Consider the following 23,822-nt stretch of genomic DNA (forward strand, 5'->3'; position numbering starts at 1 on the left):
GAGTCAAGATGAGTTTTGTTCATTTAAAACTATTAGAGATTTGCACCTGCTTCTGGTTGCAGGAAAAGACTCTGGTTCTTTGGGAGAATTTGAAGGCGAGAGAGGGGAATAGTGAGGGTACAGAGACCCTAGGGAGAGTGATCTAGGTGATGGTGATACATATATAAAAACTGATCAAGGTGGTACAGTTAAGGCTTCTGAATTTGTGTACTTTATGTAAGTTATACCCCAATAAAAATAAATTAAAAACAATAATAAATACATCAAGAAGGATTGACTTGAGGGCACAAGTGGAGGTTCTTAAATTTCCTCTGAATTAACCAGGAAACAATTGCTCATCAAATCCTGTAACTGTGCTTCTTCAATCTTAAAGGAAATTATTTTTAAAATAAATAAAAGTGGTATGTCATGTATATGAATCTTTCTTCTACAACTGAATAAATAGACTATGGATTGCACTTTTTATTCTGCAAGTAGTGCCAATCTCATATCTAGATAACGTTGGTGACTACTACTACATATGTAGCAAATGTAGATCTCAGCTACTCACCCACCATTCCTCTCCCAAGTCAAGAAACTGTTCAGTACTGTGTTACGTCTATAGATATATATTAGGTGCTGATTAAACACTTTTAGAATAATGAACATATATAGGCCAAAGTAAGCTATAAACCACTGTTTACTAAAGAGAATTCCTTGGAACACTAGGTCCACAAAATATCCAGAAAAAATATTCCATAGTCACATTAGTTTGGGAAACACTACATACTACAACCTTCTGCGGAGATTTTATAGTTCATATTAGCATATTTAAGGCTATAAGAAGTCATGCAGTAAGGGAACATTTTTAGCTTTGCTCAGCCTAACAGTTTCCAAACTTGTTTGACCACAAGAGCTTTATTTTCCCTCATAACTCATTATATTTTATAGTTTTCAACAGAATGCCCTTTGAGAAATGCTCTTTTAGACAAATGACAGGTCCATAGAAAATAATTGAGCAGTGGATATCCACAATCCATTTCTAGCTTATCAGGATAATGTTATAGGGGACAACTATAACATTACACCATGTTGTATCTCTTGGTGCTATGTTCAGGGACTTAAAAGATACTGAACTGAATGAACCAATAGTCTAACTCATGAAAATATTAGATTCGTAGGAAGGAAACTACAAAAAGATGTTAAAGAAGAGAAATAGATGGCAAAAGAGCTGAAAAGAGACACTCATAAAGATCCTAAAGGACATGGGATGACTCAATCTGGAGAAGAGATGGGAGAAAGTATCAAATAACCACATTAAAAGCATCTAAAATTCGATTTTTTTTTTTTTTTTTTTTTTTTTGAGACAGAGTCTTCTTCTGTTGCCCAGGCTGGAGTGCAGTGGCGCGATCTTGGCTCGCTGCAACCTCTGCTCCCAGGTTCAAGCAATTTTCCTGCCTCAGTCTCTCAAGTAGCTGGGATTACAGGCGCCCTCCATCATGCCTGGCTAATTTTTGTCTTTTTAGTAGAGACAGGGTTTCACCATGTTAGCCAGGCTAGTCTCAAACTCCTGACCTCAGGCAATCTGCCTGCCTCGGCCTCCCAAAGTGCCGGGATTCCACCATGAGCCACCGCAGCCAGCTAAAATTAGAAATTTGCTGGTGGATAGTACTTTCTATCTCCACCAAGATTAGAAGAAGATTTAATATTAAACTATGGAATGGAAGGTTAAAATTAGTTTTAAGGAACAAAAGATACCGCAACTGAAGAGGATGTAAACACATTGGAAAAACTGATAATGAAAAGAATAGCCTTTCCTTATTGCCATAGAGATTCTTTTTTTTTTTTTTTTAATTTCCCACACTACACAGATGTACAGAGATTCTTATTTTTCACGCATGACATAGGTATGTTCTTGCTCAGAAGCAACAGGTTAGAAGTGATAGCCTTCTGCACAATCTGTGAAACTTGTAGGGATGTGACCTCCCATTTCCTTACTTGAATTTTCCCAACCATGAGTCAGCAATGGCTGCTCCCAGGATGGGAGTAAAATAACAGAGGCTGCTGAAGGCATGGTATATAGATGTGGAGGTATCTTCATTCCAGTGCAGGAAATACAGGAAATACAGGATCAGCACAGCTGTAGTGGGGAAAAAAAGGGGTGTGGGGAGAAAAAACAAGACAGATGCATTAAAGTGACTTTTTTTTTTGAGATGGAATCTCACTCTGTCGCCCAGGCTGGAGTGCAGTGGCGCGATCTCGGCTCACTGCAAGCGCTGTCTCCCGGGTTCATGCCATTTTCCTGCCTCAGCCTCCGGAGTAGCTGGGACTATAGGCGCCCGCCACAACGCCCGGCTAGTTTTTTGTATTCTTTTTAGTAGAGACGGGGTTTCACCGTGTTAGCCAGGATGGTCTCAATCTCCTGACCTCGTGATCTGCCTGCCTCGGCCTCCCAAAGTGCTGGGATTACAGGAGTAAGCTACCGCGCCCGGCCTAAAGCGATTTATGGAAAAAAAAAATATTTAATCTCTGGTCTTTATAAGGTGATTTTGGCCTTCAGTACTCCCATCAGTGGCATGACTGAGAAGTGACTGCCAGGCAGTAGAAGCAGGGCCCCATGGGAGTTGTGGGAGTGAATGGGACTATGTTGAACGTACAAATATAATACTCCTTCCTTCAGTCTATGTGCACCTCTAGCATCATTTAGGCCAACCATGAACATAACATGGTGCTTCCAATATCCCTTCGTTCTCCTCTCCTTCCCAGCAACAAGATGATGAGAGCTCTCATCTGAATTCCATTCTTCATACCTGTTCCTCAGGTATGAGCTCTTAGCCAAGAGCTGTTAGCTCATACCTGAGGAACAGGTATGGAAAAATGTAACTCAGATAATGAGAGCTTCCCCACTTTTTTTTTTTTTCAGAGATGGGTTCTTGCTATGTTGCCCAGGCTGGAGTGCAGTGGCCATTCACTGGCACAATTACAGGTGCCCGATAACCTTGAACTCCTGGGCCCAAGCAATCCTCCTGCTTCAGCCTCCCAAGTAGTTGGGGCTACAGGCACATGCCATCATGTCCAGCTCTACCCACTTACATTCTCACAGTCTGTGTTCTGGTTTCTCTCAGGCCTTTCTGATCTTGGCCTATATATTAGGTGAAATCCTATGAGAGATTTATTGGAAGTCTTGGCCAAAGTAAAGGATCGATTTGGACCAAGGCAGAAAGAGTGGACTAGGGAAATAAGTGCATATAAAGAGACCAGGCTGTCACAAACATGGGGTGAGGGTGAGTGGGAGACAGTAGGTAGGACTCTTGGACACAAAATTACCTTTCATTCCATAATAGGAAAAGCGCTCGCAGAATTCATTCACCACAATGAAGGCAATGCTCAGTGGATAGTTGGAGCCACAGATTTTCTATTCAACAAGAAAGCAACGATTCAAGCATGAGCTGTTTTCCCCTGTTTCAACAATTAGATTTCTTCACAACTGAAAAATTCATTTATTTCAAATTGTCATGGTAGGTAATGGATCAATGGTCTCTAGTCTTCATGACACACCTATTATAACACTAAAAGTGCTTATGTTACTGATTTAGAAATAATAGAAGCTAATCTGAATATTATTTTGTTTCTTGTTTATTTTACATGGACTTGCTCAAATATTCCTTGATCCTAGACATCAGGACCTGCTCATCTTCCCACAACTACTAAATGAAAAGCCTAGGGCTCTGGGGCAGAAGAATGGTCATATTTACTTCCTAGGAACAGAATAAAGAGATAGCCTATGGAATACCTGATATCCAAGCAGTGAGATTCAGATGTCAGTCTCTGCTTAGCTCCACTCTGGGGACTGACCCCTCTTGTCCCCAGCTGTTCTGTTTGCCATGCTGGGAGGAATCCTGGCAATATGATAGCTTCTACTTCAGAGGCTGCTGGAGTCAGGCACAGAGCCCAACATGGAGGGCAGAGATTCCTAAGGGTAAGCTAATTGATCATCTTGACTTTAGGCAGAGTTCTTAAATCCTGTAAAATTAAATGTCTACTCTTCCTACTAAAGAGATTCTATAACATTTTCATGATAATCCTACTGGACATTAAAAGAATTATGTTTTTTCACGTAATATATCAGTCAGACTATAAGGAATGTTATGTTTTATTTTAATTCCCTATCTATTACAATAGACCAACTAACATGAGAAGAGACATAGAGGTATCTGTCCTCGGTACTGTCAAATCTTATAAGATTTATATTGCCTCATTTCGTGAGAAATATATACATCTTCATAAGTAGCCCTAAATTCTTTGGGACCAGAAGAGATATCATTAACTAAAAAAAATAGGCAAAATAATAAAGTAATGTATTATTCTTTCAACCCTAGGGATATATATAAACGACTCTCCTAAATATTAATATATTTTAACGTTTTAAAATAACTTGTTTGAAACATACAGTGAACTGGGCTTCTTACCTTTGCAGCTCACAGCTTGAGAATTATGCAATCTGGAGTTTAGCTGACACACTGTCACTAGTTAGGCAACACTGCCACTGGCTATGTTAACATACTGATACTGGCATTGTCACTACACCTGTCTCAAATCCTCTGTTCTGTTATTCTGAAGAAATGAGAATAACATCACCTTTTGGCCCACAGTAAGAACTCAGTAAATTTTGGCTATCATTACTATATCCTCCCCACTTACAGAATTTTAATGTAAGAATTGACTGAGATGATGAGTTTAGAAGTGCTTTAGCAAGTTTATAAATGCAAAACATTGCTATTACTTCTCTATTTTTCTGCCCTATCTCCCACAATAAACTGGGAACACATAGTAACAGAGATTGGATCTATTCTGAAACTTCCATTAGTGTTCAACAGAAGGCTCTGCACATAGGGAGAACTAATAGCAGAGTTTTTATATTGGTAAAGAAAGAACAATCACACATAGTTCTCCAGACAAGAATGCTTGCCAAGTTTCCCTGGACATTCAAATTGCTTTTTTCCCCCAGGGAAACAGAATATGCAATGAAATTCATCAGGTCCCTGGATCCCAACTGAAGAAATTTGACTACCTCTTCCTGCTGCTTTGTCTTCTTATGTAAAGGAAGCTTCTGTTTAGATTTGGTTTCAGGTGAATTCTAAATCCAAGAGAGAATCATTTTAATACCCTAATACAGCTCAGCTTGAAGCTCCGGAGCCCAAGGAAGAGAGCCAAAAGAGGGAGGCCATTCCTGTCAGAGGCAGGATTGAATCTAAGGACTCACCGGAGATGGCTTCTTTGGAGGGCTGGGAGGTCGAGGTGGTACGTCTTCAATGGAGACAGGTGAAAAAAGAGTTTCCTTGGACTCATTTTTCTGGAAAGGATTCATGGCTGGCTCCTTTCTCTCTCTCCTCAAGCATTTGGCTTTAGTAGGCAGTTAGGACAGCTGCCAGCCTACTCTGAAAAGGAGGACTGGGAGGGGGAGCTGGTGGCTTCAGCAACTGAGTTTAACTCTGTGGGTGTCAGCTTCAATCGCTTCCTGATCCAGAGCAAAGCAGGAAGCTATAGTTAAAAAGAATGTGTAAAAGTACAGCACAGCAAAGTGAAAACATGCCAAAGATGGAATGAAACAATGCTAGAGAACTGATTAGAAAATCTATGTTTAAGAAATATTATCTTTGCAAAGGAGTACAAGATAGTTAAGAACACAACGCCTCAAGCACAGATTGAAAAACTGATATCAAGGTCGGGCACGGTGGTTCACGCCTGTAATCCCAGCACTTTGGAAGGCCCAGGCAGGCGGATCATTTTAGGTCAGGAATTCAAGACTAGCCTGGCCAATATGGTGAAACCCCGTCTCTACTAAAAATACAAAAAAACCATTAGCCGGGCGTGGTGGCAGGCGCCTGTAATCCCAGCTACTCCGGAGGCTGAGGCCGGAGGATCACTTGAACCCAGGAGGCGGAGGTTGCAGTGAGCCGAGATCGCACCATTGCACTCCAGTCTGGGCAACAAGAGTGAGACTCCATTTCAAAAAAAAGAAAAAAAAAAAAAGAAAGAAAAACTGATTTCAGGGTAACAATAGCTGTAATTTATTGAATATCTACTATTGAAAGGTTAATATATATGAATTACATATATGTTGTATGTCTATATAACATGTATATTTATCCTAATTCATATTACTATCTCCATTTTACAGAAAGTAATGTTCCCAGAGGTTAAGGAATTTGTTCAAAGTACCTGTCCAGTAAGTGGCAGATCTGTAATTTTCACTATGCCATGACAGCTGGAAAAAGTGGAGTTAGTATCAGTCATTATTCAGGTATGGAGGTTACATAAATGGAATGTAGGAATGCAGAGGATTAAAATGAATTGAAGAAGGAAAGCCATCATAAAACAATTTGGGAGATAAGAAAGATGGTGAGTTTTGGCTGGGTATGGTGGCTCATACCTGTAATCCCAGCACTTTGGGAGGCTGAGGTGGGTGGATCACAAGGTCATGAGTTCAAGATTAGCCTGGCCAACATAGTGAAACCCCATCTCTACTAAAAATACAAAAATTAGCTGGGTGTGGTGGCACACGCTTGTAGTCCCAGCTACTCCGGAGGCTGAGGCAGGAGAATCGCTTGAACCCAGGAGGCAGAGGTTGCAGTGAGCCGAGACCCCACCACCGCACTCCAGCCTGGGTGACAGAGTGAGACTCGAAAGAAAAGAAAAGAAGGAAGGAAGGAAGACAAGATAAGAAAAGAAAAGAGAAGAAAAGAAAGGAAGGTGACCTTTGTTTTCAGCATCATAAAACTTCAGCTAGAAATAGCCTATAAGCAATTAAAGAGGCGGGGCTAAAGAAAATGAGAGAAAAGGATTGGTGATATACATTTGGGAACCATTTTTCTTCTTTGCTAAAGTCATTCCTTGCATTTTCATTTTCTCACTTCAAGATTGATCTATTCTTTCATTTAATAAATAAAATTTAATTTGAGCAAAAATTGTGAACCAGTTATTTTCTAGGTACTGTTGTGAACACCATTTTCCTTAATTATATATTTAGTCCTTATCAGAAGAGGAACAAAAACAAACATGATAATGCTAGGTTCATTTTATGCCGTGTTATTTTTGTTAAGCCAAAGAAGTAAAAGAATAACAAAAGAGCATGGTGCCCCTCTAGCTGTTTGTCAAACAAAAAGGGAAAAGAAAGACTAGAGAGCTATAAAATAAGAAAAATTGAAGACTAAATAAACAAGGTCAGGCAACATCAGAATGAATTATTGTATTTGAAAATACAAGACAGAAAACCTATAACTATATCCCTCACAAAATTTTTACATTAACTATTTGAATAATTTATTGACAAATAGGGCCAGGATAAACTCTATCTTTTCCTCTCTAAACTTTAACTCAGACTTTGACCATATCTTCTCAGCTTCTATTACACTCCTCATTTCTACTGTCTCCCACCAACCTTTACCCAAAGAAGAGTCCAGCTTCATTTCTGACTGTGGCATTAATGATTAAGCTATAGTTATTCTTTCAGGAGCACTGCCATTTCTGACTTGGTTTGGTTAATGACTTTGGATGCAAAATAAATGGTCAGAAGTTACTAGTCAAGTTAACTAGCAAAGGCACAGATGCCTTGAAGATCCTCTTATGTCATTGGCTTTCCTTGATCTGGCAGAGTAGATTGAATAGCACCTGTATGCAATGTATCAATTTATTTGTGCTCATAGGTATACCAAATACTAAACTTTGGAGTATTGACAGTGGTTTTCTGACACTCCTTTGTTTAGAGAAAATTCTTCTTTTGATTATGGCAATACAATGATAGTATTCACAGAGTCAGATAATATCAGAGATGGAAGGAATCTTAATCTTGTCCTGTGTAAGTGAAACTTCCCTGAGGATAAGAATCATTTTCCCTTGGAAATTCTAATTCAGTAGATCTTGGTAGGGATCTAAGAATGTTTGTTTTCAACGAGCACCTCTAGCAATTCTTATGCTAGGAATTTGGGAAACACTGGTCTTAAATTCTCTCCTATTCTAGCCTGAAGGATATTTCAGAGGAACTCAGAAGGGACAAAGCAAGGACTGGAATTCTAGGCTCCCAAGGCATAATCTTGAGCCATTTATGTAATACTAAGATGGCTCTTATATCCTATTATTTTGCTAACATCAGATAGAAGGAGAAAGGGAAAAGATAAAAGAGAAAGCACCTCCCAGACAGAAATGAGCACCAACTATTCTGAGACAAACAACAATAAAAGTGAAAGAATCTAAGTATCAGTGATGAGTAAAGAATATTTGTGTCCTTAGTGATTACAACATCAGAAAACACTTACTATGACATATGATAAAGTTTTACAGTTATATATACATAAAAGTAGACTGCTGCTCTAAGTTAATAGAATCTAATATAGTCAGAGAGAAGAGGAAAATATGAAATTAAAAGGGAACATATATTTAACACGTTCTCTAAATTAAAATACACAAAAATAAATTGTATCAAACATCAGTCACAAAGAAATAGAAAAGGGAAATTTAAGGAATACATTTATATATTTATTTATATAAATAGATTTAGGAATAAATCTAACAAAAGATCTTCTAGAACTCAATATTAAAAATTATAAAATTTGACTGAAAGAAATTGAAGAAGATCTAAATAAATGGAAACATACCATGCTTATGATTTGGAAAGCTCATATTATAAAGATGTCAACATTTCTCAAAACATTCTACAGTTCTAAAACAAAATTCCAGCAGGTTTTGTGAGTATAGAAATTGACAAGTTGACTTTTTAAAGTCAACTTGGAAGTGCAAAGAGCCAAGGATAGCAAAGTCAATCTTAAAGAATAACGGTGTAGGATTGAATTACTCAATCTAAGACCTATTTTAAAGCTATAGTTGTTATATCAGAGTGGAATTGACACAGATACATAGGGCAACCAATGAACACAGAGTTCAGAAAATGACTCACACACATACTGTTTATAACAAAGATGATGCTGCAATACAATGTAGGAAATGAGGATCATTTCAATAAATAAACACCATTTGAATATCCACATCCCCCAAATTATTTTGACCCTTATTTTACAACATACACAAAAATAATTTCTATATAGATTGCCTATCTAAATGTTCAAGTAGAAAAAAAAAGTCTTTAGAGGAAAACATAAGAGAACATCTTTATGACTGTGGAGTAAGTCAGCATTTCTTTTGTTTCTTTTTCTTTTCTTTTCTTTTCTTTTCTTTTTTTTTTTTTTTTCTGAGACGGAGTCTCTGCTCTGTCGCCCAGGCTGGAATGCAGTGGCACGATCTCACTGCAACCTTTACCTCCCGGATTCAAGCAGTTCTTTCTCCTGCCTCAGCCTCCTGAGTGTCAGGCCTCTGAGCCCAAGTCAAGCCATCGCATCCCCTGTGACTTGCCTGTATATGCCCAGATGGCCTGAAGTAACTGAAGAATCACAAAAGTGAAAATGCCCTGCCCCGCCTTAACTGATGACATTCCACCACAAAAGAAGTGAAAATGGCTGGACCTGGCCTTAAGTGATGACATTATCTTGTGCCTGGCTCATCCTGGCTCAAAAAGCTCCCCCACTGAGCACCTTGGGACCCCCACTCCTGCCCGCCAGAGAACCCCCCTTTGACTGGAATTTTCCTTTACCTACCCAAATCCTATAAAACGGCCCCACCCTTATCTCCCTTCGCTGACTCTCTTTTCAGACTCAGCCCGCCTGCACCCAGGTGAAATAAACAGCCATGTTGCTCACACAAAGCCTGTTTGGTGGTCTCTTCACACGGACGCGCATGACACTGAGTAGCTGAGATTACAGGCACGCACCACCACGCCCGGCTAATTTTTGTATTTTTAGTAGAGACAGGGTTTCAACACGTTGGTCAGGCTGGTCTCGAACTCCTGACCTCATGATCCGCCTACCTTGGCCTCCCAAAGTGCTGGGATTACAGGCGTGAGCCACAACACCTGGCCAGCATTTCTTAAAAAAGATATAAAATATGGGGCATAAAAGAAAAAAAATGATATGTTGGACAATATTAAAATTAAGAACTTTTGTTGTTCAAATTGTCAAAAGACAATTTACAAAGAAGAAGAAAATATTTGTGTTACCTGTATCTGTCAAAGGATTTGTGTCCAGATTACATAAGTAACTGCAGAAAGCAATAACAAAACGATTAATAAGTAAATGGAAAATATTCAAAAGATCTGAACAGCCGACATGGTGGCTCACACCTGTAATCTCAGCAGTTTGGGAGGCTGAGAAGGGTGGATCACCTGAGGTCAGGAGTTTGAGACCAGCGTGGCCAAACATGGTGAAACCCCATCTCTACTAAAAATACAAAAAATTAGCTGGGTGTGGTGGCGGGTGCCTGTAATTCCAGCTACTTGAGAGACTGAGGCAAGAAAATTGCCTGAACCTGGGAGGTGGAGGTCGCAGTGAGCTGAGATCGCGCCACTGCACTCCAGCCTGGGCGATAGAGCAAGACTCTTTCTCAAAAGAAAAAAAAAAAAGATTTGAACAGATATTTTACAAAAAGAATACCCAAGTAGCCAATAAATCTGTGAACAGGTTATCAACTGTATGGAGGTAAATATAGTTCATTTAGCTAGTCCTATGTTGATGCATACTCAGGTTTAGTCTTGGGAAAGGAAAATATCTTGGGCCTCTTCAAGCTGGGAATCACTCAGGGCAAATCTGCCTCCCAGTCTATTCAGTCATCCCTCTGCTCACAGAGGCGGATGCTGCAGATTCTGATTGCCTCCTTTGGAAAGACTTACCAGAAACTTGAATGCAACCATCTGTCTCACCTTCCTGTGACCTGGAAGCGCCCAGTGGGGGCCTTTGCTTCGAGTTGTCTCCACCTTTCTGGACGGAACTAATGTATTTCTTACATATATTGATTGGTGTCTCATATCTCCCTAAAATGTAAAAAACCAAGCTATGCCCCAACCACCTTGGGCACAAGTCGTCAGAACTTCCTGAGGCTGGGTCACCGGCTAGTCCTCAGTCTTGGTAAACTAAACTTTCCAAATTAACTGAGACTGCCGGACCTGTAATCCCAGTGCTTTGGGAGGCTGAGGCGGGAGGATCACTCGAGGTCAGCAGTTTGAGACCAACTTGACCAACATGGTGAAACCCCATCTCTACTGAAAATACAAAAACTAGTCAGGCGTGGTGGCCGGCGCCTGTAATCCCAGCTACTCTGGAGGCTGAGGCAGGAGAATAGCTTGAACCCGGGAGGTGGAGCTTGCAGTGAGCTGAGGCCCCACTTTTGCATTCCAGCCTGGGCAACAAGAGCGAAACTCCGTCTCAAATAAATACATAAATAAATTAATTAATTAACTGAGACCTGTCTCAAATTTTCAGTGTTCACAGTCTTTTTATATCATAAGTAATACTGCAATAATAACATTGCACAGAAGTTAAATATATCTGTAGGGTAAATTTCCAGAAGTGAGACTGCCGAGCCAAAATATATGCTTTTATAATTTTTGGAACTGCCTATTCATTTTCTTTGCCCATTTTTCTAGAGTTGTTTGTCCCCTTCTTGTAAATTTGTAACATCAATTTAAACATTATTGATATTAATGTTCTGCCATCCTCTATATTGCAGTATTTTTCCTATTGATTTTATTTATGGACTTTTAAAATTAAATATAACTTGAAGTAAAATGCACAAATCTTAAGTGTACAGCTCTGTTAATTTTTATATGTGTGTAACTCACACAAGCACTACCTAGATAATGTTAAAAAAAATTTCTAGCACTTCAATGCTGAAAGTACTTCAGAGATAATACCACTGCCTCCCTTCTGCCTCCCAGTCAAACCTTCCTCCGTTAAGGTCACTGTTCTACAAAATGGTACTCTGAATAGCCAACGACTGGACAGATATCATGTCCAAACCACTTTGAGCCAATAAGACTGTGTCTTTTGCTAATGGATCTGTATGTGTAAGGCAATACATTCAAAGAACATGTTATTTTCAAGTCTTCCCAAGTTCTATTTTTCACCAGGCCCTTTTGTGTATACTACGCACAAGCCTCAGGGTTGGTCAGGAGTGTGTGAATAGCTTAGGCCTTCACTGATTTCTGCTGCACATGTATCCAGCCTCAGCCTGAAACATGATTGCCCCAAGTAGGATTGCAGCCTCAGGGCAGTAGGACCAATAAGCTCTTGGCCTTCTCTCCCTAGTCAGCATCCCAGAAGTCACTTTCACTTAAAATGTTTCTGGGCATGAGTGTCAACTACCCCTTCAAATTGAGTGAGTTTCCTTCAGGAGACAAAGAAGGTACTGGTCCCGAAAATATTAGATAGTTATCAATCTTTTTATAATATATTTTTATTATACTTTTTTCCATTCTTGAGTTCTTAATTTTGAGTCATCTCTTAATAACTTAGAAAATTACTACAATAATTATTATAGGAATGGTATATGAATAATAGAACTCCTGGATTCTTATATGTCTAAGAATACCTTCTTACCAAACTATAGATGATATCTGATGAATACATAATTCATAGGTCACATTAATACCCTTCCACAGATGCAGCTTTATTACCTTTAGAGTTTAGTCTTATAGAATAATTCAAAGTCCTTTGATTTTTGTTCTTTTGTAGCCAACTTACTTTTTCTGCTTGCATGCTTATATTACCATCAGTTTAATCAAACCATTCAGTACAGATCAAACCAAAAGTGCATATGTTTAGAATCATGTCAGGGTCATCAGCTGTTTCTGGCAGAGAACCTTTTATCTAAGAACTTATCTAATCCACTAGCTCCCTACATTTTGGTATCTGAAAACACATCAAATAAGGAGATACAAAAGCACGGGAGATATTATATTTCATTCCTCTCTCTCTGAGGTACTTATACATACCCTTGAGTGGTATAAAGAATGATATACTAGGTATTCAATCCATAAAAAAATGTCTTTAAGAATGTTTCACTTATGAGGGAAATAATAAGGAGGGGAAATGACGTACTGAAGATGTACTGTTTAACTTGCTGGAAGTTTGAAAACATAATGCATGTTATATAGCCAGCTTGGTCAGCTCGTATCACCATGTACTCATTTTTGGTAGTGTTAACACCAAAAAGAAAACTCAGCATAACAACTTTCAGTAAAAACTATTATAATTACTATATTAAAATAAGCATTTTACTAGCTACTTTGAATTATGAGCTTGCTTATTAATTATGAGTTAAGTAATAAGTAACATAGTTGTAGTTCTTGGCCAAGTATTGATAAATAAAATAGAAATAAAAATGAAGACAGATTAACTAAAGTTGGGCTAGAAAAAGAAAAGGAGAAAGCAAGGTTAAAATAAAAACTTACAAATTAAAAAACAAAAACTACACAAATTCCAGAGGTAAGAAGTTGGATTTAAAATTTTTTCATAATCGACGAAACTTGGAAGCAACCAAGATGTCCTTCAGTAGTTGAGCTGATAAATAAACTGTGATACATTCAGACAATAGAAGAGGATTCAAACTTAAAAAAAAACTGGGCTATCAAACCATGAAAGACATGGAGGAAACTTAAATGCATATCATTAAGTGAAAGAAACTAATCTGAAAAGGCTATATTCTGTATGATTCCAACTATATGACATTCTGGAAAACGCAAAACTATGGAGACAACAAGATTAGTAGTTGCTGGGGGTTAGAGGGAAAGGATGAATAAATAGGCAGAGCGCAGGATTTTTAGGGCAGTGATACTATTCTGAATGTTACCAAAATGATGGATACACATTTGTCAAAAATCCATAGAATGTACAACATCAAGACTAAACCCTAATGTAAACTATGGACTGTGTAATAATGATCTATCAATGTAGGTTCATCTATTTTAACAAATGTGCCACTCTGGTGTGGGATATTGATAATGGGGAGAGAAGAAATAAGATCTTCGCAACTTTGCTATGAACCTAAAACTTCAACTTTGCTATGAACCTAAAACTGCTGTAAAATATAAAGTTATACTTATATAAAATTATATATGTATATATAAACATACATATATATACTTTATATAAATAAATTATATAATATATAATTTTATATATATATAACTTTATATTTATATATATTTACATATATAAATAAATTGTCTAAAAAATAAATAAATAACATCAACTGAAATTTCTGAATCAAATTTAATTTCTTTTCTCATCAAAAGTTAAGACATTTCCCTCAGTCTTAGGAATTTTTATTGTTAATACAAAATATACATGCTGTATAAATTTTTATTTATAGCTAAATATTTCTTCAGTCATCACTGTCACTTCCTGATTCACTCAGCTGCAAATCATTTCCTAAAATGAAAAAGAAATAACAAAACTGCAGTAATTAAATATTTAATATTTATTTTTGCATAACATAAATTTTACACAAAATATAGCCCCCAAGCATGATTCTGTTTAGCTAACATTTTGCTTATTCTGTAATTCAGTGACACAATTAGTAACTCAAATAATTAATACTGCGTGTAAAGAAAAAATATACCACCAAACTTCAGCACAGTTTTAGTATTTCCTGGCATCTATTTTAGTCTTCTTTTATATATCCCCATCACTCTTTTTTTTATATCACTGATTTAATTAAATCAGGAAATGAGAAAAGCATAGTTTAGAAGATCAGACTACATCATTTTGAAGAGTGGAATTTTTTTTTTTTTACTTAAAATGGAGTCAAAATCATTAAATAATACATGTCAAGGATAACTCACTATTGATTCCTTTTGTAATTCATCTATGTACTTGCTGTCATGGAGCTTACAGTACAGTGGGGGAGACAGACAGTAAACAAATAAACAAATACATAACATAATGCCAAGTAGGGATGAGTATTACGGAAAAATGAAAATGGGTATGGAGATTGCAGTGGCAGGTGCTATTTTAGATAGGGTAGTTTTGAAGGTCTTTTTGAGGGCTGACATTTGAACAGAGATTCAAATATAGGAAGAAAGTCATAAAAAATGGAGCGCGTGGAGGTGAAGTGACCAGGCTAAAAGAAGAGAAGTGCAAATGCCCCAAGGCAGGAGCATACTTGTTGCATTCTCTGACTTGCAAGAAGGCCACTGTGGGTGGATTGGAATGAATAAGGAAGATAACAGCAGTAAATGAGGTCAGAAACATATCCAGAAGGTCATGGTAAAAACTTTGGATTTTGTTTGAAAATGTAATGAGAATTCATGAGAAAATTTTAAGCAGGCAACTAACTTAAAACCGGTTGTAGATCAGTAAATACGCCATAATGGTGTGGAAGAAACACAGAAACAAGAGAGCAGTTGTAAGTCTAATGCAGTCTCTCATGTAAGAAATAATGTTGGCCTTGACTCAGGTAGTCCAGGGGAGGTACCCCTAAGTGGTCAGATTCATAATATATTTTGAAGATAGAGTTTATAGGACTAATTAAAACATTGAATTTAGGGTACAAGAGAAAGAAGTGAAGAATGACTCCAAGGTTTCTGTTCTGAACAACTGGATAAATCATTTACTGAGTTATCATTTACTGAGATGAGAAACACCAGAGGAACATGGTTGTAGAAGAAAAATCACAAGTTCAATCTTCATGTGGTAAATCTGAGATACTTAGTAAATACCCAAATATATTTGGTACTGGCACTTGGATATACAAGTCTGGAGCTAAAGGTAGAGGCTGGAGCTGGAAATAAAGATTTGAGAGTCATTGATCATACAGGTTTATCTGAAGCAAAGGGACTGAATGAAATCACTTAGGTAGTAAATTACAGTGGTTAAAGAAATTCTTGTATTTTTTAACTAATCCATAATCAAAAAAGCTGGCATGTTTTGAAATCAATACCTAATTTAAGAAGAATAGTTTTTAGGCCACGTATAAGTTATAAGATGTCTCAGTCTTTTGCATGAACTCCAGAACTGATAACATCATTTGATAAAGAAATCTGCTAGACCGGGTGCACGGTGGCTCACGCCTGTAATTCCAGCACTTTGGGAGGCCAAGGCAGGCGGATCATGAGGTCAAGAGATCGAGATCATCCTGGCCAACATGGTGAAACCCCATCTCTACTAAAAATACAAAATTAGCTGGGCATGGTGGCGCATGCCTGTAGTCCTAGCTACTCAGGAGGCTGAGGCAGGAGAATCACTTGAATCTGGGAGGTGGAGGTTGCAGTAAGCCAAGATCGCGCCACTGCACTCCAGCCTGGCGACACTCCTCGAACTCCTGACCGCAGGTGAATCACCTGCTTCGGCCTCCCAAAGTGCTGGGATTACAGGTATGAGCCACCTCACCCGGCCCATTTTCAAAGATTCAGTTTCCACTTACACAACTATTGTATGACATAAGAATGTTCAACTTCATATGATGCCTGTAATACAAGTTTTTCAAGTGACACAAACCCAAACGCACTCAGAGTTCTATTTTGCCTTTATAGACTTTATACTGTCAAGGTTATAAAATATTCAGTCAAGTTTTGAAGATATAAGATTAGCCTTTGATTATGAGTTGCTTAGTAAAGAAAATGTGTTTTCAATCATAGCTGTAATTATGACTCAGAAAAAGAGAGTTTACCCATAAAAATATATTCAGACATTTAAACTAATAGTTAGCACTGAGAGTAGTACTGCCCCCCAGGGGATGGTACAGAAATTTACATGAGGGGTTACTTGTCCTGATGGCTGTAGATTGCTAATAGCATTTAGTGGGAGGGGAGTTTAGGAATGCTAAATGTCTTGCAATGGACGAACCAGTCTTGCACAATAAAGAACTCTTCTATATTCTGTGAAACTTTTGAAAGTCTGATGGAATATGTACTTGGAAGATATGTTTATAAACGTAAAACTAAAGCTGAAATACATTTCCATAAATTCCAGGTATTGCTTTGCACATATTTAATTGAAACTTACAAGTATGCAGCTATCATGCAAACTGAAGATGATTTTGTTTTGTATTTTTTAAGAACTTTTCAAAAATTTTCTTTTAAAAATAGTTTGGGGCAACACATTAGTGTCATCAATGCTGCTCATTGTATTTAGAGCAGCATTACAGCACAACAACACTTGTCTGTATGGGCAGCTGTAGACGCAATTTTTTAATATATATGCCTATACTTTTCTAGTCCTTATTTCTACAGGTTAAATAAAAAGAAAAATTGTTGACAATATGAGTTGAATGTTGTTTTGTTTTTCTTAAATCCAAACTTATGCATTAAAAGTAACTGCAAAAACATGGTTACTTCATTTTATCTTCTGATACAGCTATTCTTTAACATTTACAAAGTTGGAATACATATTACTATAAATTTGTTTTTATTTGCCTTTATATTAAATTAAATTAATGCTTTTCAAAGAAGTATGCACACAGATTATATTAAGCGATGAAATTTATTTCAAAATAGTAAAGGAGAATTTTAAAAAATCTGTTACAAAAGGGGGTGTTGGGTCTCTCATAAAGCTGAGCAATGGGATGACTGCAGTAATGGTCAGAGATGGTTTATTTCATTAGGAAACTCCTAGTTTAGATACATCAGGAAAAGAAATTTCACTATTTTTACTTTAAAAAAAAAAAAACCTCCCAAGTGGTTATTACCGATAGACAAAAACACTATAGACTTTACTTTTGCATATATCTTTTGCATCTAGTAATCTTTCCAAATTATTTTATTAGTTCTATTGTTTGTTGATTCTTTTGGATTTCCTATGTAGATAATTTACATTCCTACAAATTAAGAGTATTTTATTTCTTGTTTTCAATTCTTATATCATATTTCTTTTACTTGTTTTATTGCATTTGCTAGCAAATTCAATCGAGTGCTCAACAGAAATAACATTTGTCCCCTTTGTCTTGTTCCTGAATTTAACAGGAATGCTTCTAAAGTCTCTATTAGTGTGATGTTTATAGGAGTTCTGTTTTTTGGTAATTAACTTTTGTAAAGCTAAGAAAATCCTATTATATTCATCCTTTGGTAAATGTTTTAATTTATTTTAATTTAATTTTTTTTTTTAATTTTTTGGAGACAGAGTTTCACTCTGTCACTCAGGCTGGAATGCAGTGACATGATCTCAGCTCACTGTAACCTCCACCTCCTGGATTTGAGCAATTCTCATGCCTCAGCCTCCTGAGTAGCTGGGATTATTGGTGTGCACCAGCATGCCTGGCTAATTTTTACATTTTTAGTAGAGACAGGGTTTCACCATGTTGGCCAGGCTGGTCTCGAACTCCTGGCCTCAAGTGACCCGCCTGCCTCGTCCTCCCAAAGTACTGGGATTACGAGTGTGAACTACCATGCCCAGCCTCAAGTACGTATTTTCAAATTAATAAATATCGAATTTTGTCAAGTTATTCATTTGTTGAAATGGTCATATGGGTTTACTTCTATAATCTGTTAATGTGGTGAATTAGATTGATCCCATTTCATATGTTTAACATTTCTTACATTTCTGTGATGATCCTTATTTTGTTGTGACTTGGTAAATTATACTTTTTCTACAAAACCATCCATTCCTATGCCAAATTTACTGGAATAAATGTTTAAAAAAATTATAATTAAGGTTGGGTGCATTGGCTCACACCTGCAATCCTAGCACTTTGGGAGGCTGAGGCGGGTGGATTGCCTGAGCTCAGGAGTTTGAGACCAGCCTGGGCAACACGATGAAACCCCATCTCTACTAAAATACAAAAAAATTAGCTGGGTGTGGTGGCATGCACCTGTAGTCCCAGCTACTTGGGAGGCTGAGGCAGAAGAATTGCTTGAACCCGGGAGGCAGAGTTTGCAGTGAGCCAAGATCATACCACTGGATTCCAGCCTGGGCAACAGAGTAAGACTCTGTCTCCAAAAAATAAAAAATAAAATAAAATAAACAATAATTTTTAAAAATAACAAATTGGAAAACCTAATGATAACTGATAAATTCCTGGACATATATCACCTACAAAGATTGAACCAAGAAAAAAAAAAAGAAAACCTGAACAGATCAAGTACAAGTAATAAGACTGAATCAGTAATAAAAAGTCTCCTGTCAAAAAAAAAGGTCAGGACCTGATGGCTTCTATACTGAATTCTACCAAACATTTAAAGAATAAATACCAATTCTTCTCAAATTCTTCCAGAAAACTGAAGAGGAGAGAATTCTTCCAAATTCATTCTATGAGGCCAGCATTACCCTGATACTGAAACCAGACAAGGACACAACTATAGGTCAGTATCTCTGATGAAAACACATGCAAAAATCCTCAAAAAATAGTAGCAAACCAAATCCAACAGCACATTAAAAGGATCATTCACCATGATAAGTGGGATTTATCCCAGAGATGTAAGAATGGTTCAACATACCCAAATCAATAAATGTGAAACATCACACCAACAGAATGAAGGACAAAAACCATATGATTATCTCAATAGATGTGGAAAAAAGATTTGATAAAATTCAACATACCTTTATGATAAAAGACCCTCAACAAACTAGATCTAGAAGGAGTGTACCTCAACACAATAAAGGCCGTATTAGAAAAACCCACAGTTAACATTATACTAAATGGGGAAAAGCCGAAAGCTTTTCTTCAAGGAGCTGGAACAATATAAGGACGCTCACTCTCACCACTCTTATTAAACACAGTACTGGAAGTCCTAGCCGGAACAAAGAAACAAGAGAGAAAAATAAAGGGCATCCAAATTGCAAAGGAAGAAGTCAAACTGTCCCTGTGTGCAGATGACAAAATCTTATAAAGAGAAAACCCTAAAAGCTCCGCAAAAACACTCAGGATTGATAAAAAATTTAAGTAAAGTTGCAAGATACAAAAATCAACATACAAAAATTAGTAGCATTTATATAAACCAACAAGAAACTAGCAGAAAAAGAAATCAAGAAAGCAATCCCATTTATAATAGCTACACACACACACACACACACACACACACACACACACACACCCCAAAACACTAAGGTCCAGGACAGTGGCTCATGCCTATATTCTCAGCGCTTTAGGAGGCCAAGGCAGGAGACTGCCTGGGGCCAGGAGTTCAAGACTAGCTTGCACAACACAGTGAGACCCAGTCTCTACCAAAAAAAAAAAAAAAAAAAAGTATCTGTCCAACAAGGGATTAAAAATCAGAATATATATAGTCCCAGCAACTTGGGGGCCTGAGGAGGGAAGATTGCTTGAGCCCAGGAGTTCAAGGCTGCAGTGGGCTACAATCATGCCATTACATTTCAGCCTGGGCAACAGAGCAAGACCCTGTCTTTAATTAAAAAACAAAAAAAACAAAACAAAACAAAAACCTAGGAATAAATTTAACCAAGAAGGTGAAAGAGCTTCACAAGGAAGACTATACAACACTGATGAAAGAAATGGAAGTGGTCACAAAAAATGGAAAGACATGCCATGTTCATAGACTGAAAGAATTATAATGTGAAAATAACGATACTACCAAAAGCAATCTACAGATCCAATGCAATACCTATCAAAATACCAAAGACATTCTTCACAGATATAAAAAATAAATAAATAAATAAGCTTCATATGGAACCACAGATGATGCCAGATAGCCAAAGCAACCCTGAACAAAAAGAACAAAGCTGGAGGTACCACGTTACCTAAGAAAACAGCATGGTATTGGCATAAAAATAGACACATAGACCAATGGAACAGAACAGAGAACCCATAAATAAATCCACATATTTATAGTCAACTGACTTTTCACAAAGGCACCAAGAACATTCCATGGAGAAAAGAACAGTTTCTTCAATAAATGGTGCTGGGAAAACTGGATATCCTTAAAAAAAAAAAAAGAAAGAAAGAAAGAAAGAAGGAAGGAAAAGAAAAGAAAAAAGGAACTAGACCCCCATCTCTCACTATAAACAAAAATAAAATCAAAACAGATTAAAGATTCAATTCTAGGGCCTGAAACTGTGAAACTACTAGAAGAAAACATTGGGGAAACATTCTAAGAGATTCATCTGGGCCACGATTTTTTTGTATATAAGACCTGAAAACACTGACAACAAAAGTAAAAGCAGACAAATGGGATCACATCAAACTAAAAAGCTTCTGCACAGCAAAAGAAACAATCAATGGAGTAAAGAGACAATCTACAGAATGGGAGAAGATATTTGCAAAGTATCCATCCAACAAGGGATTAAAAACCAGAATATATAAAAATTCAAACAACTCAATGGCCAAAGAACCCCCATATAATACCGTTTAAAAATGGGCAAATAATCTGAATAGATTTTTCTCAAAAGAAGACATTTAAAATCAATAATTTTAAAAATGCCCACAGGTGTATGAAAAAATGGTCATCATCACTAATAATTAGGGAAATGCATATCAAAAGCTTAATGAGACATCATCTCATCCCACTTAAAATGGCTATTATTGAAAAGACAAAAAATAACATGCTGGCAAGGACACAAAGGGAATGCTTGTGGGAATGTAAATTAGTACAGGCACTATGGAGAACAGTATGGAGGTTCCTCAAAAAACTATATAGATCTACTATATGCTCCAGCAATCTCACTGCTAGGTATATATCCAAAAGAAAGGAACTCAGTATATCAAAGTGATATCTGCATGCCTATGTTCATTGCAGCATTATTCACAAGAGCCAATATATGGAATCAACCTAAGAATCCATTAATGGATGAATAAATAATTAATATACATAGTAAAATACTATTCAGACATAAAAAGGAATGGAATCTTGTCACTGGCAGCAATGTGGATGGAACTGGAGGTCATTATGTTAAGTGAAATAAGCCAGGCACAGAAAGAAAAATATCATATGGTTTCACTCACATGTGAGAATTAATAAAGTCTATCTCATGGAGATGGAGAGTAGAATGATGGTTACCAGAGGCTTGGAAAGGTGAAGACAGGGATAAAGAGAGATTGGTTAATGGGTACAAAAATACAGTTAAATAACTAAATAACTAAATAAAGTTACTAAGTTCTAGTGTTCAATAGCACAGTAGGGTAACTACAGTTAACAACAATTTATTGTATATTTCAAAATAGCTAGAAAAGAAGATTTGAAATGTTCTTAACCCCCCAAAAAGGACAAATGTTTGAGGTAATGTATATCCTAATTACCCAGATTTGATCACTACACATTGTATGCTGGATACTCAAAATATCGCGTGTAAGTCATAAATATGTTTATTGTATATCAATAATTTTTTAAAATATAGTTATAATTTTAACTTAATTTTCTTCCTTAATATTGCCTATTTGTGATTTTTCTATTTTTCTTCTCAGCCCTTGTTAAAGATTGGTCTATTCTATTGGTCTATTTTGTTAGTTTTCAAAGAAACAAAGTTTTAGTTTTGTTGATTTTCTAATGTTTCCTCATTATCTATTACATTAACTTCTATTCATCTATATTATTTTCTTTCTCTGCTTTAAGATGTTATTGTCCTTCCAGTTCCTCAAAGTGAACCTTTCACTCATTTATCTTCAATTTTTTTAAAATAAAATTTTGAAGTTATAAATTTCCCTATAATGAGCTGGACACAGTGGCATATGCCTGCAGTACTAGGTACTGGGGAAGCTGAGGCAGGAGAATCACTTGAGCCCGAGAGTTCAAGGCTGTAGTACACCATGTTTGCACCTGTGAATGGCCACTACACTCCAGCCTGAGCAACAAAGCGAGACTCCATCTCTAAAATAAAGTTAATTAATTAATTAAATTTACTATTATCCTTTAAAACATTTCCTTGGAAGTACCAAAACTGCTGTGATATTTATTATGTATGATTTTTTATCTTCATAACAGTATTCAATTTTTAAATATTGTTCAATTACACATATTTTGTAATTTCATTATAGTTGCCTTTTAACATGTAAGTTATTAGGCCTGTGCTTTGAAATTTCTAAACTTATTTTAAATTAATTTTTATTTATTTATATTTTCATCATATTATAATCATAATATGTTCATTAAAAAATGAATTCTTTGTAATCTGTTATTGTCTTTGTCCTAGTAAGACGTAAATTTCTGTAAATGTTTCATATGCATCTTAAATATGACCACTCGCTTTGCATTTTTGGATTGTAGGATTCTATGTATTCACTATTAGAGCAGGTATGTCTATTATGTATTTACAGATTTCATGCTCTTACTAAATTTTTTCTGCTTGATTACAGATTAATAAAATCTCCCACTAAAATAGACTTGTCAATTTCTACTACTTCTGTTATGTTTTATATATATACACACACACAAACACACACACACACACATAGTGAAGATATGTTATCACATGCATACGAATTCAGAATTGTTTATCTTCCAGGTGAACTGAACCTTTTCTCGTAGTTTATCAAGCCCCTTTATCCTCTAGGAGTACATTTTGCCTTAAAGTCTATTATTTCTGATATTGATGATCCAGATTTTTGTTATAATTACTACTTAGCTAGCATCTTTTTTTCTATCTCTTTATTTTCCATATGGTTTTTAGAAAATTTGTTATAATCAGCATATGGCGTTTTTAAAAAATCTAATCTGATAATCTGTTTCTTATTAGGTGGATAAAATGCTTTGCTTTTGTTATTACTGATAGATTGAGATTTATTTCTACTTCATATTTTCTGTTTTGGGTTGATCAATCACTTTCTTTCACTTCTTCTTCTCTGCTTTCTACTACATAAAGTTTTCTATGTTCCCTGGTTTTTCCACTGATTATGTGGGAACTATAGATTGTATTTATTAATTAAATGGTAACCTTAACATTTTAGGATACGTAACTAACTACAAATTTATCTAATAAAGTCAAATTCAGTGTTTCTATCTTCCTAACATGACATGGATCTTAGCTTACTTAAACTACTGATTGAATACTCTCTCAACAACTATTGTCTAGAGTTTT

The 23,822-nt window shown here is 36.5% G+C and overlaps 3 protein-coding genes across 7 annotated transcripts in view; all 3 read right to left on the minus strand.

Annotated features, from left to right (window-relative positions):
• SLC15A2 (solute carrier family 15 member 2) overlaps positions 1-5,374 on the minus strand; it is a 52,642-nt gene extending 47,268 nt beyond the window's left edge. For 2 of the 3 annotated variants that reach the window (XM_050781836.1, XM_050781838.1), the window contains exons 1-3: positions 5,243-5,374; positions 3,307-3,394; positions 1,978-2,119 (exon numbers count right to left, since the gene is read on the minus strand). In XM_050781836.1, the coding sequence (XP_050637793.1) occupies positions 1,978-2,119; positions 3,307-3,394; positions 5,243-5,347 (335 nt within the window). In that variant the 5' untranslated portion in view covers positions 5,348-5,374. Of the gene's footprint in view, positions 1-1,977; positions 2,120-3,306; positions 3,395-3,772; positions 3,964-5,242 lie in introns of all 3 variants that reach the window. The other variant, XM_050781837.1, reaches the window with a different exon arrangement.
• The window catches only part of FAM162A (family with sequence similarity 162 member A), a 569,879-nt gene that overhangs the window by 510,317 nt on the left and 35,740 nt on the right, over positions 1-23,822 (minus strand). The window lies entirely within an intron of this gene.
• The window catches only part of EAF2 (ELL associated factor 2), a 59,884-nt gene continuing 41,489 nt past the window's right edge, over positions 5,428-23,822 (minus strand). The window contains exon 6 of one of the 3 annotated variants that reach the window (XM_050781861.1): positions 5,428-5,520. In XM_050781861.1, coding sequence (XP_050637818.1) covers positions 5,453-5,520 — 68 coding nt within the window. In that variant the 3' untranslated portion in view covers positions 5,428-5,452. Of the gene's footprint in view, positions 5,521-9,181; positions 10,895-14,113; positions 14,292-23,822 lie in introns of those variants that run through there. The other 2 variants (XM_050781860.1, XM_050781862.1) reach the window with 2 other exon arrangements.

This window comes from Macaca thibetana, chromosome 2, assembly GCF_024542745.1.
Source record: "Macaca thibetana thibetana isolate TM-01 chromosome 2, ASM2454274v1, whole genome shotgun sequence".
NCBI classification, from domain to species: domain Eukaryota; kingdom Metazoa; phylum Chordata; class Mammalia; order Primates; family Cercopithecidae; genus Macaca; species Macaca thibetana.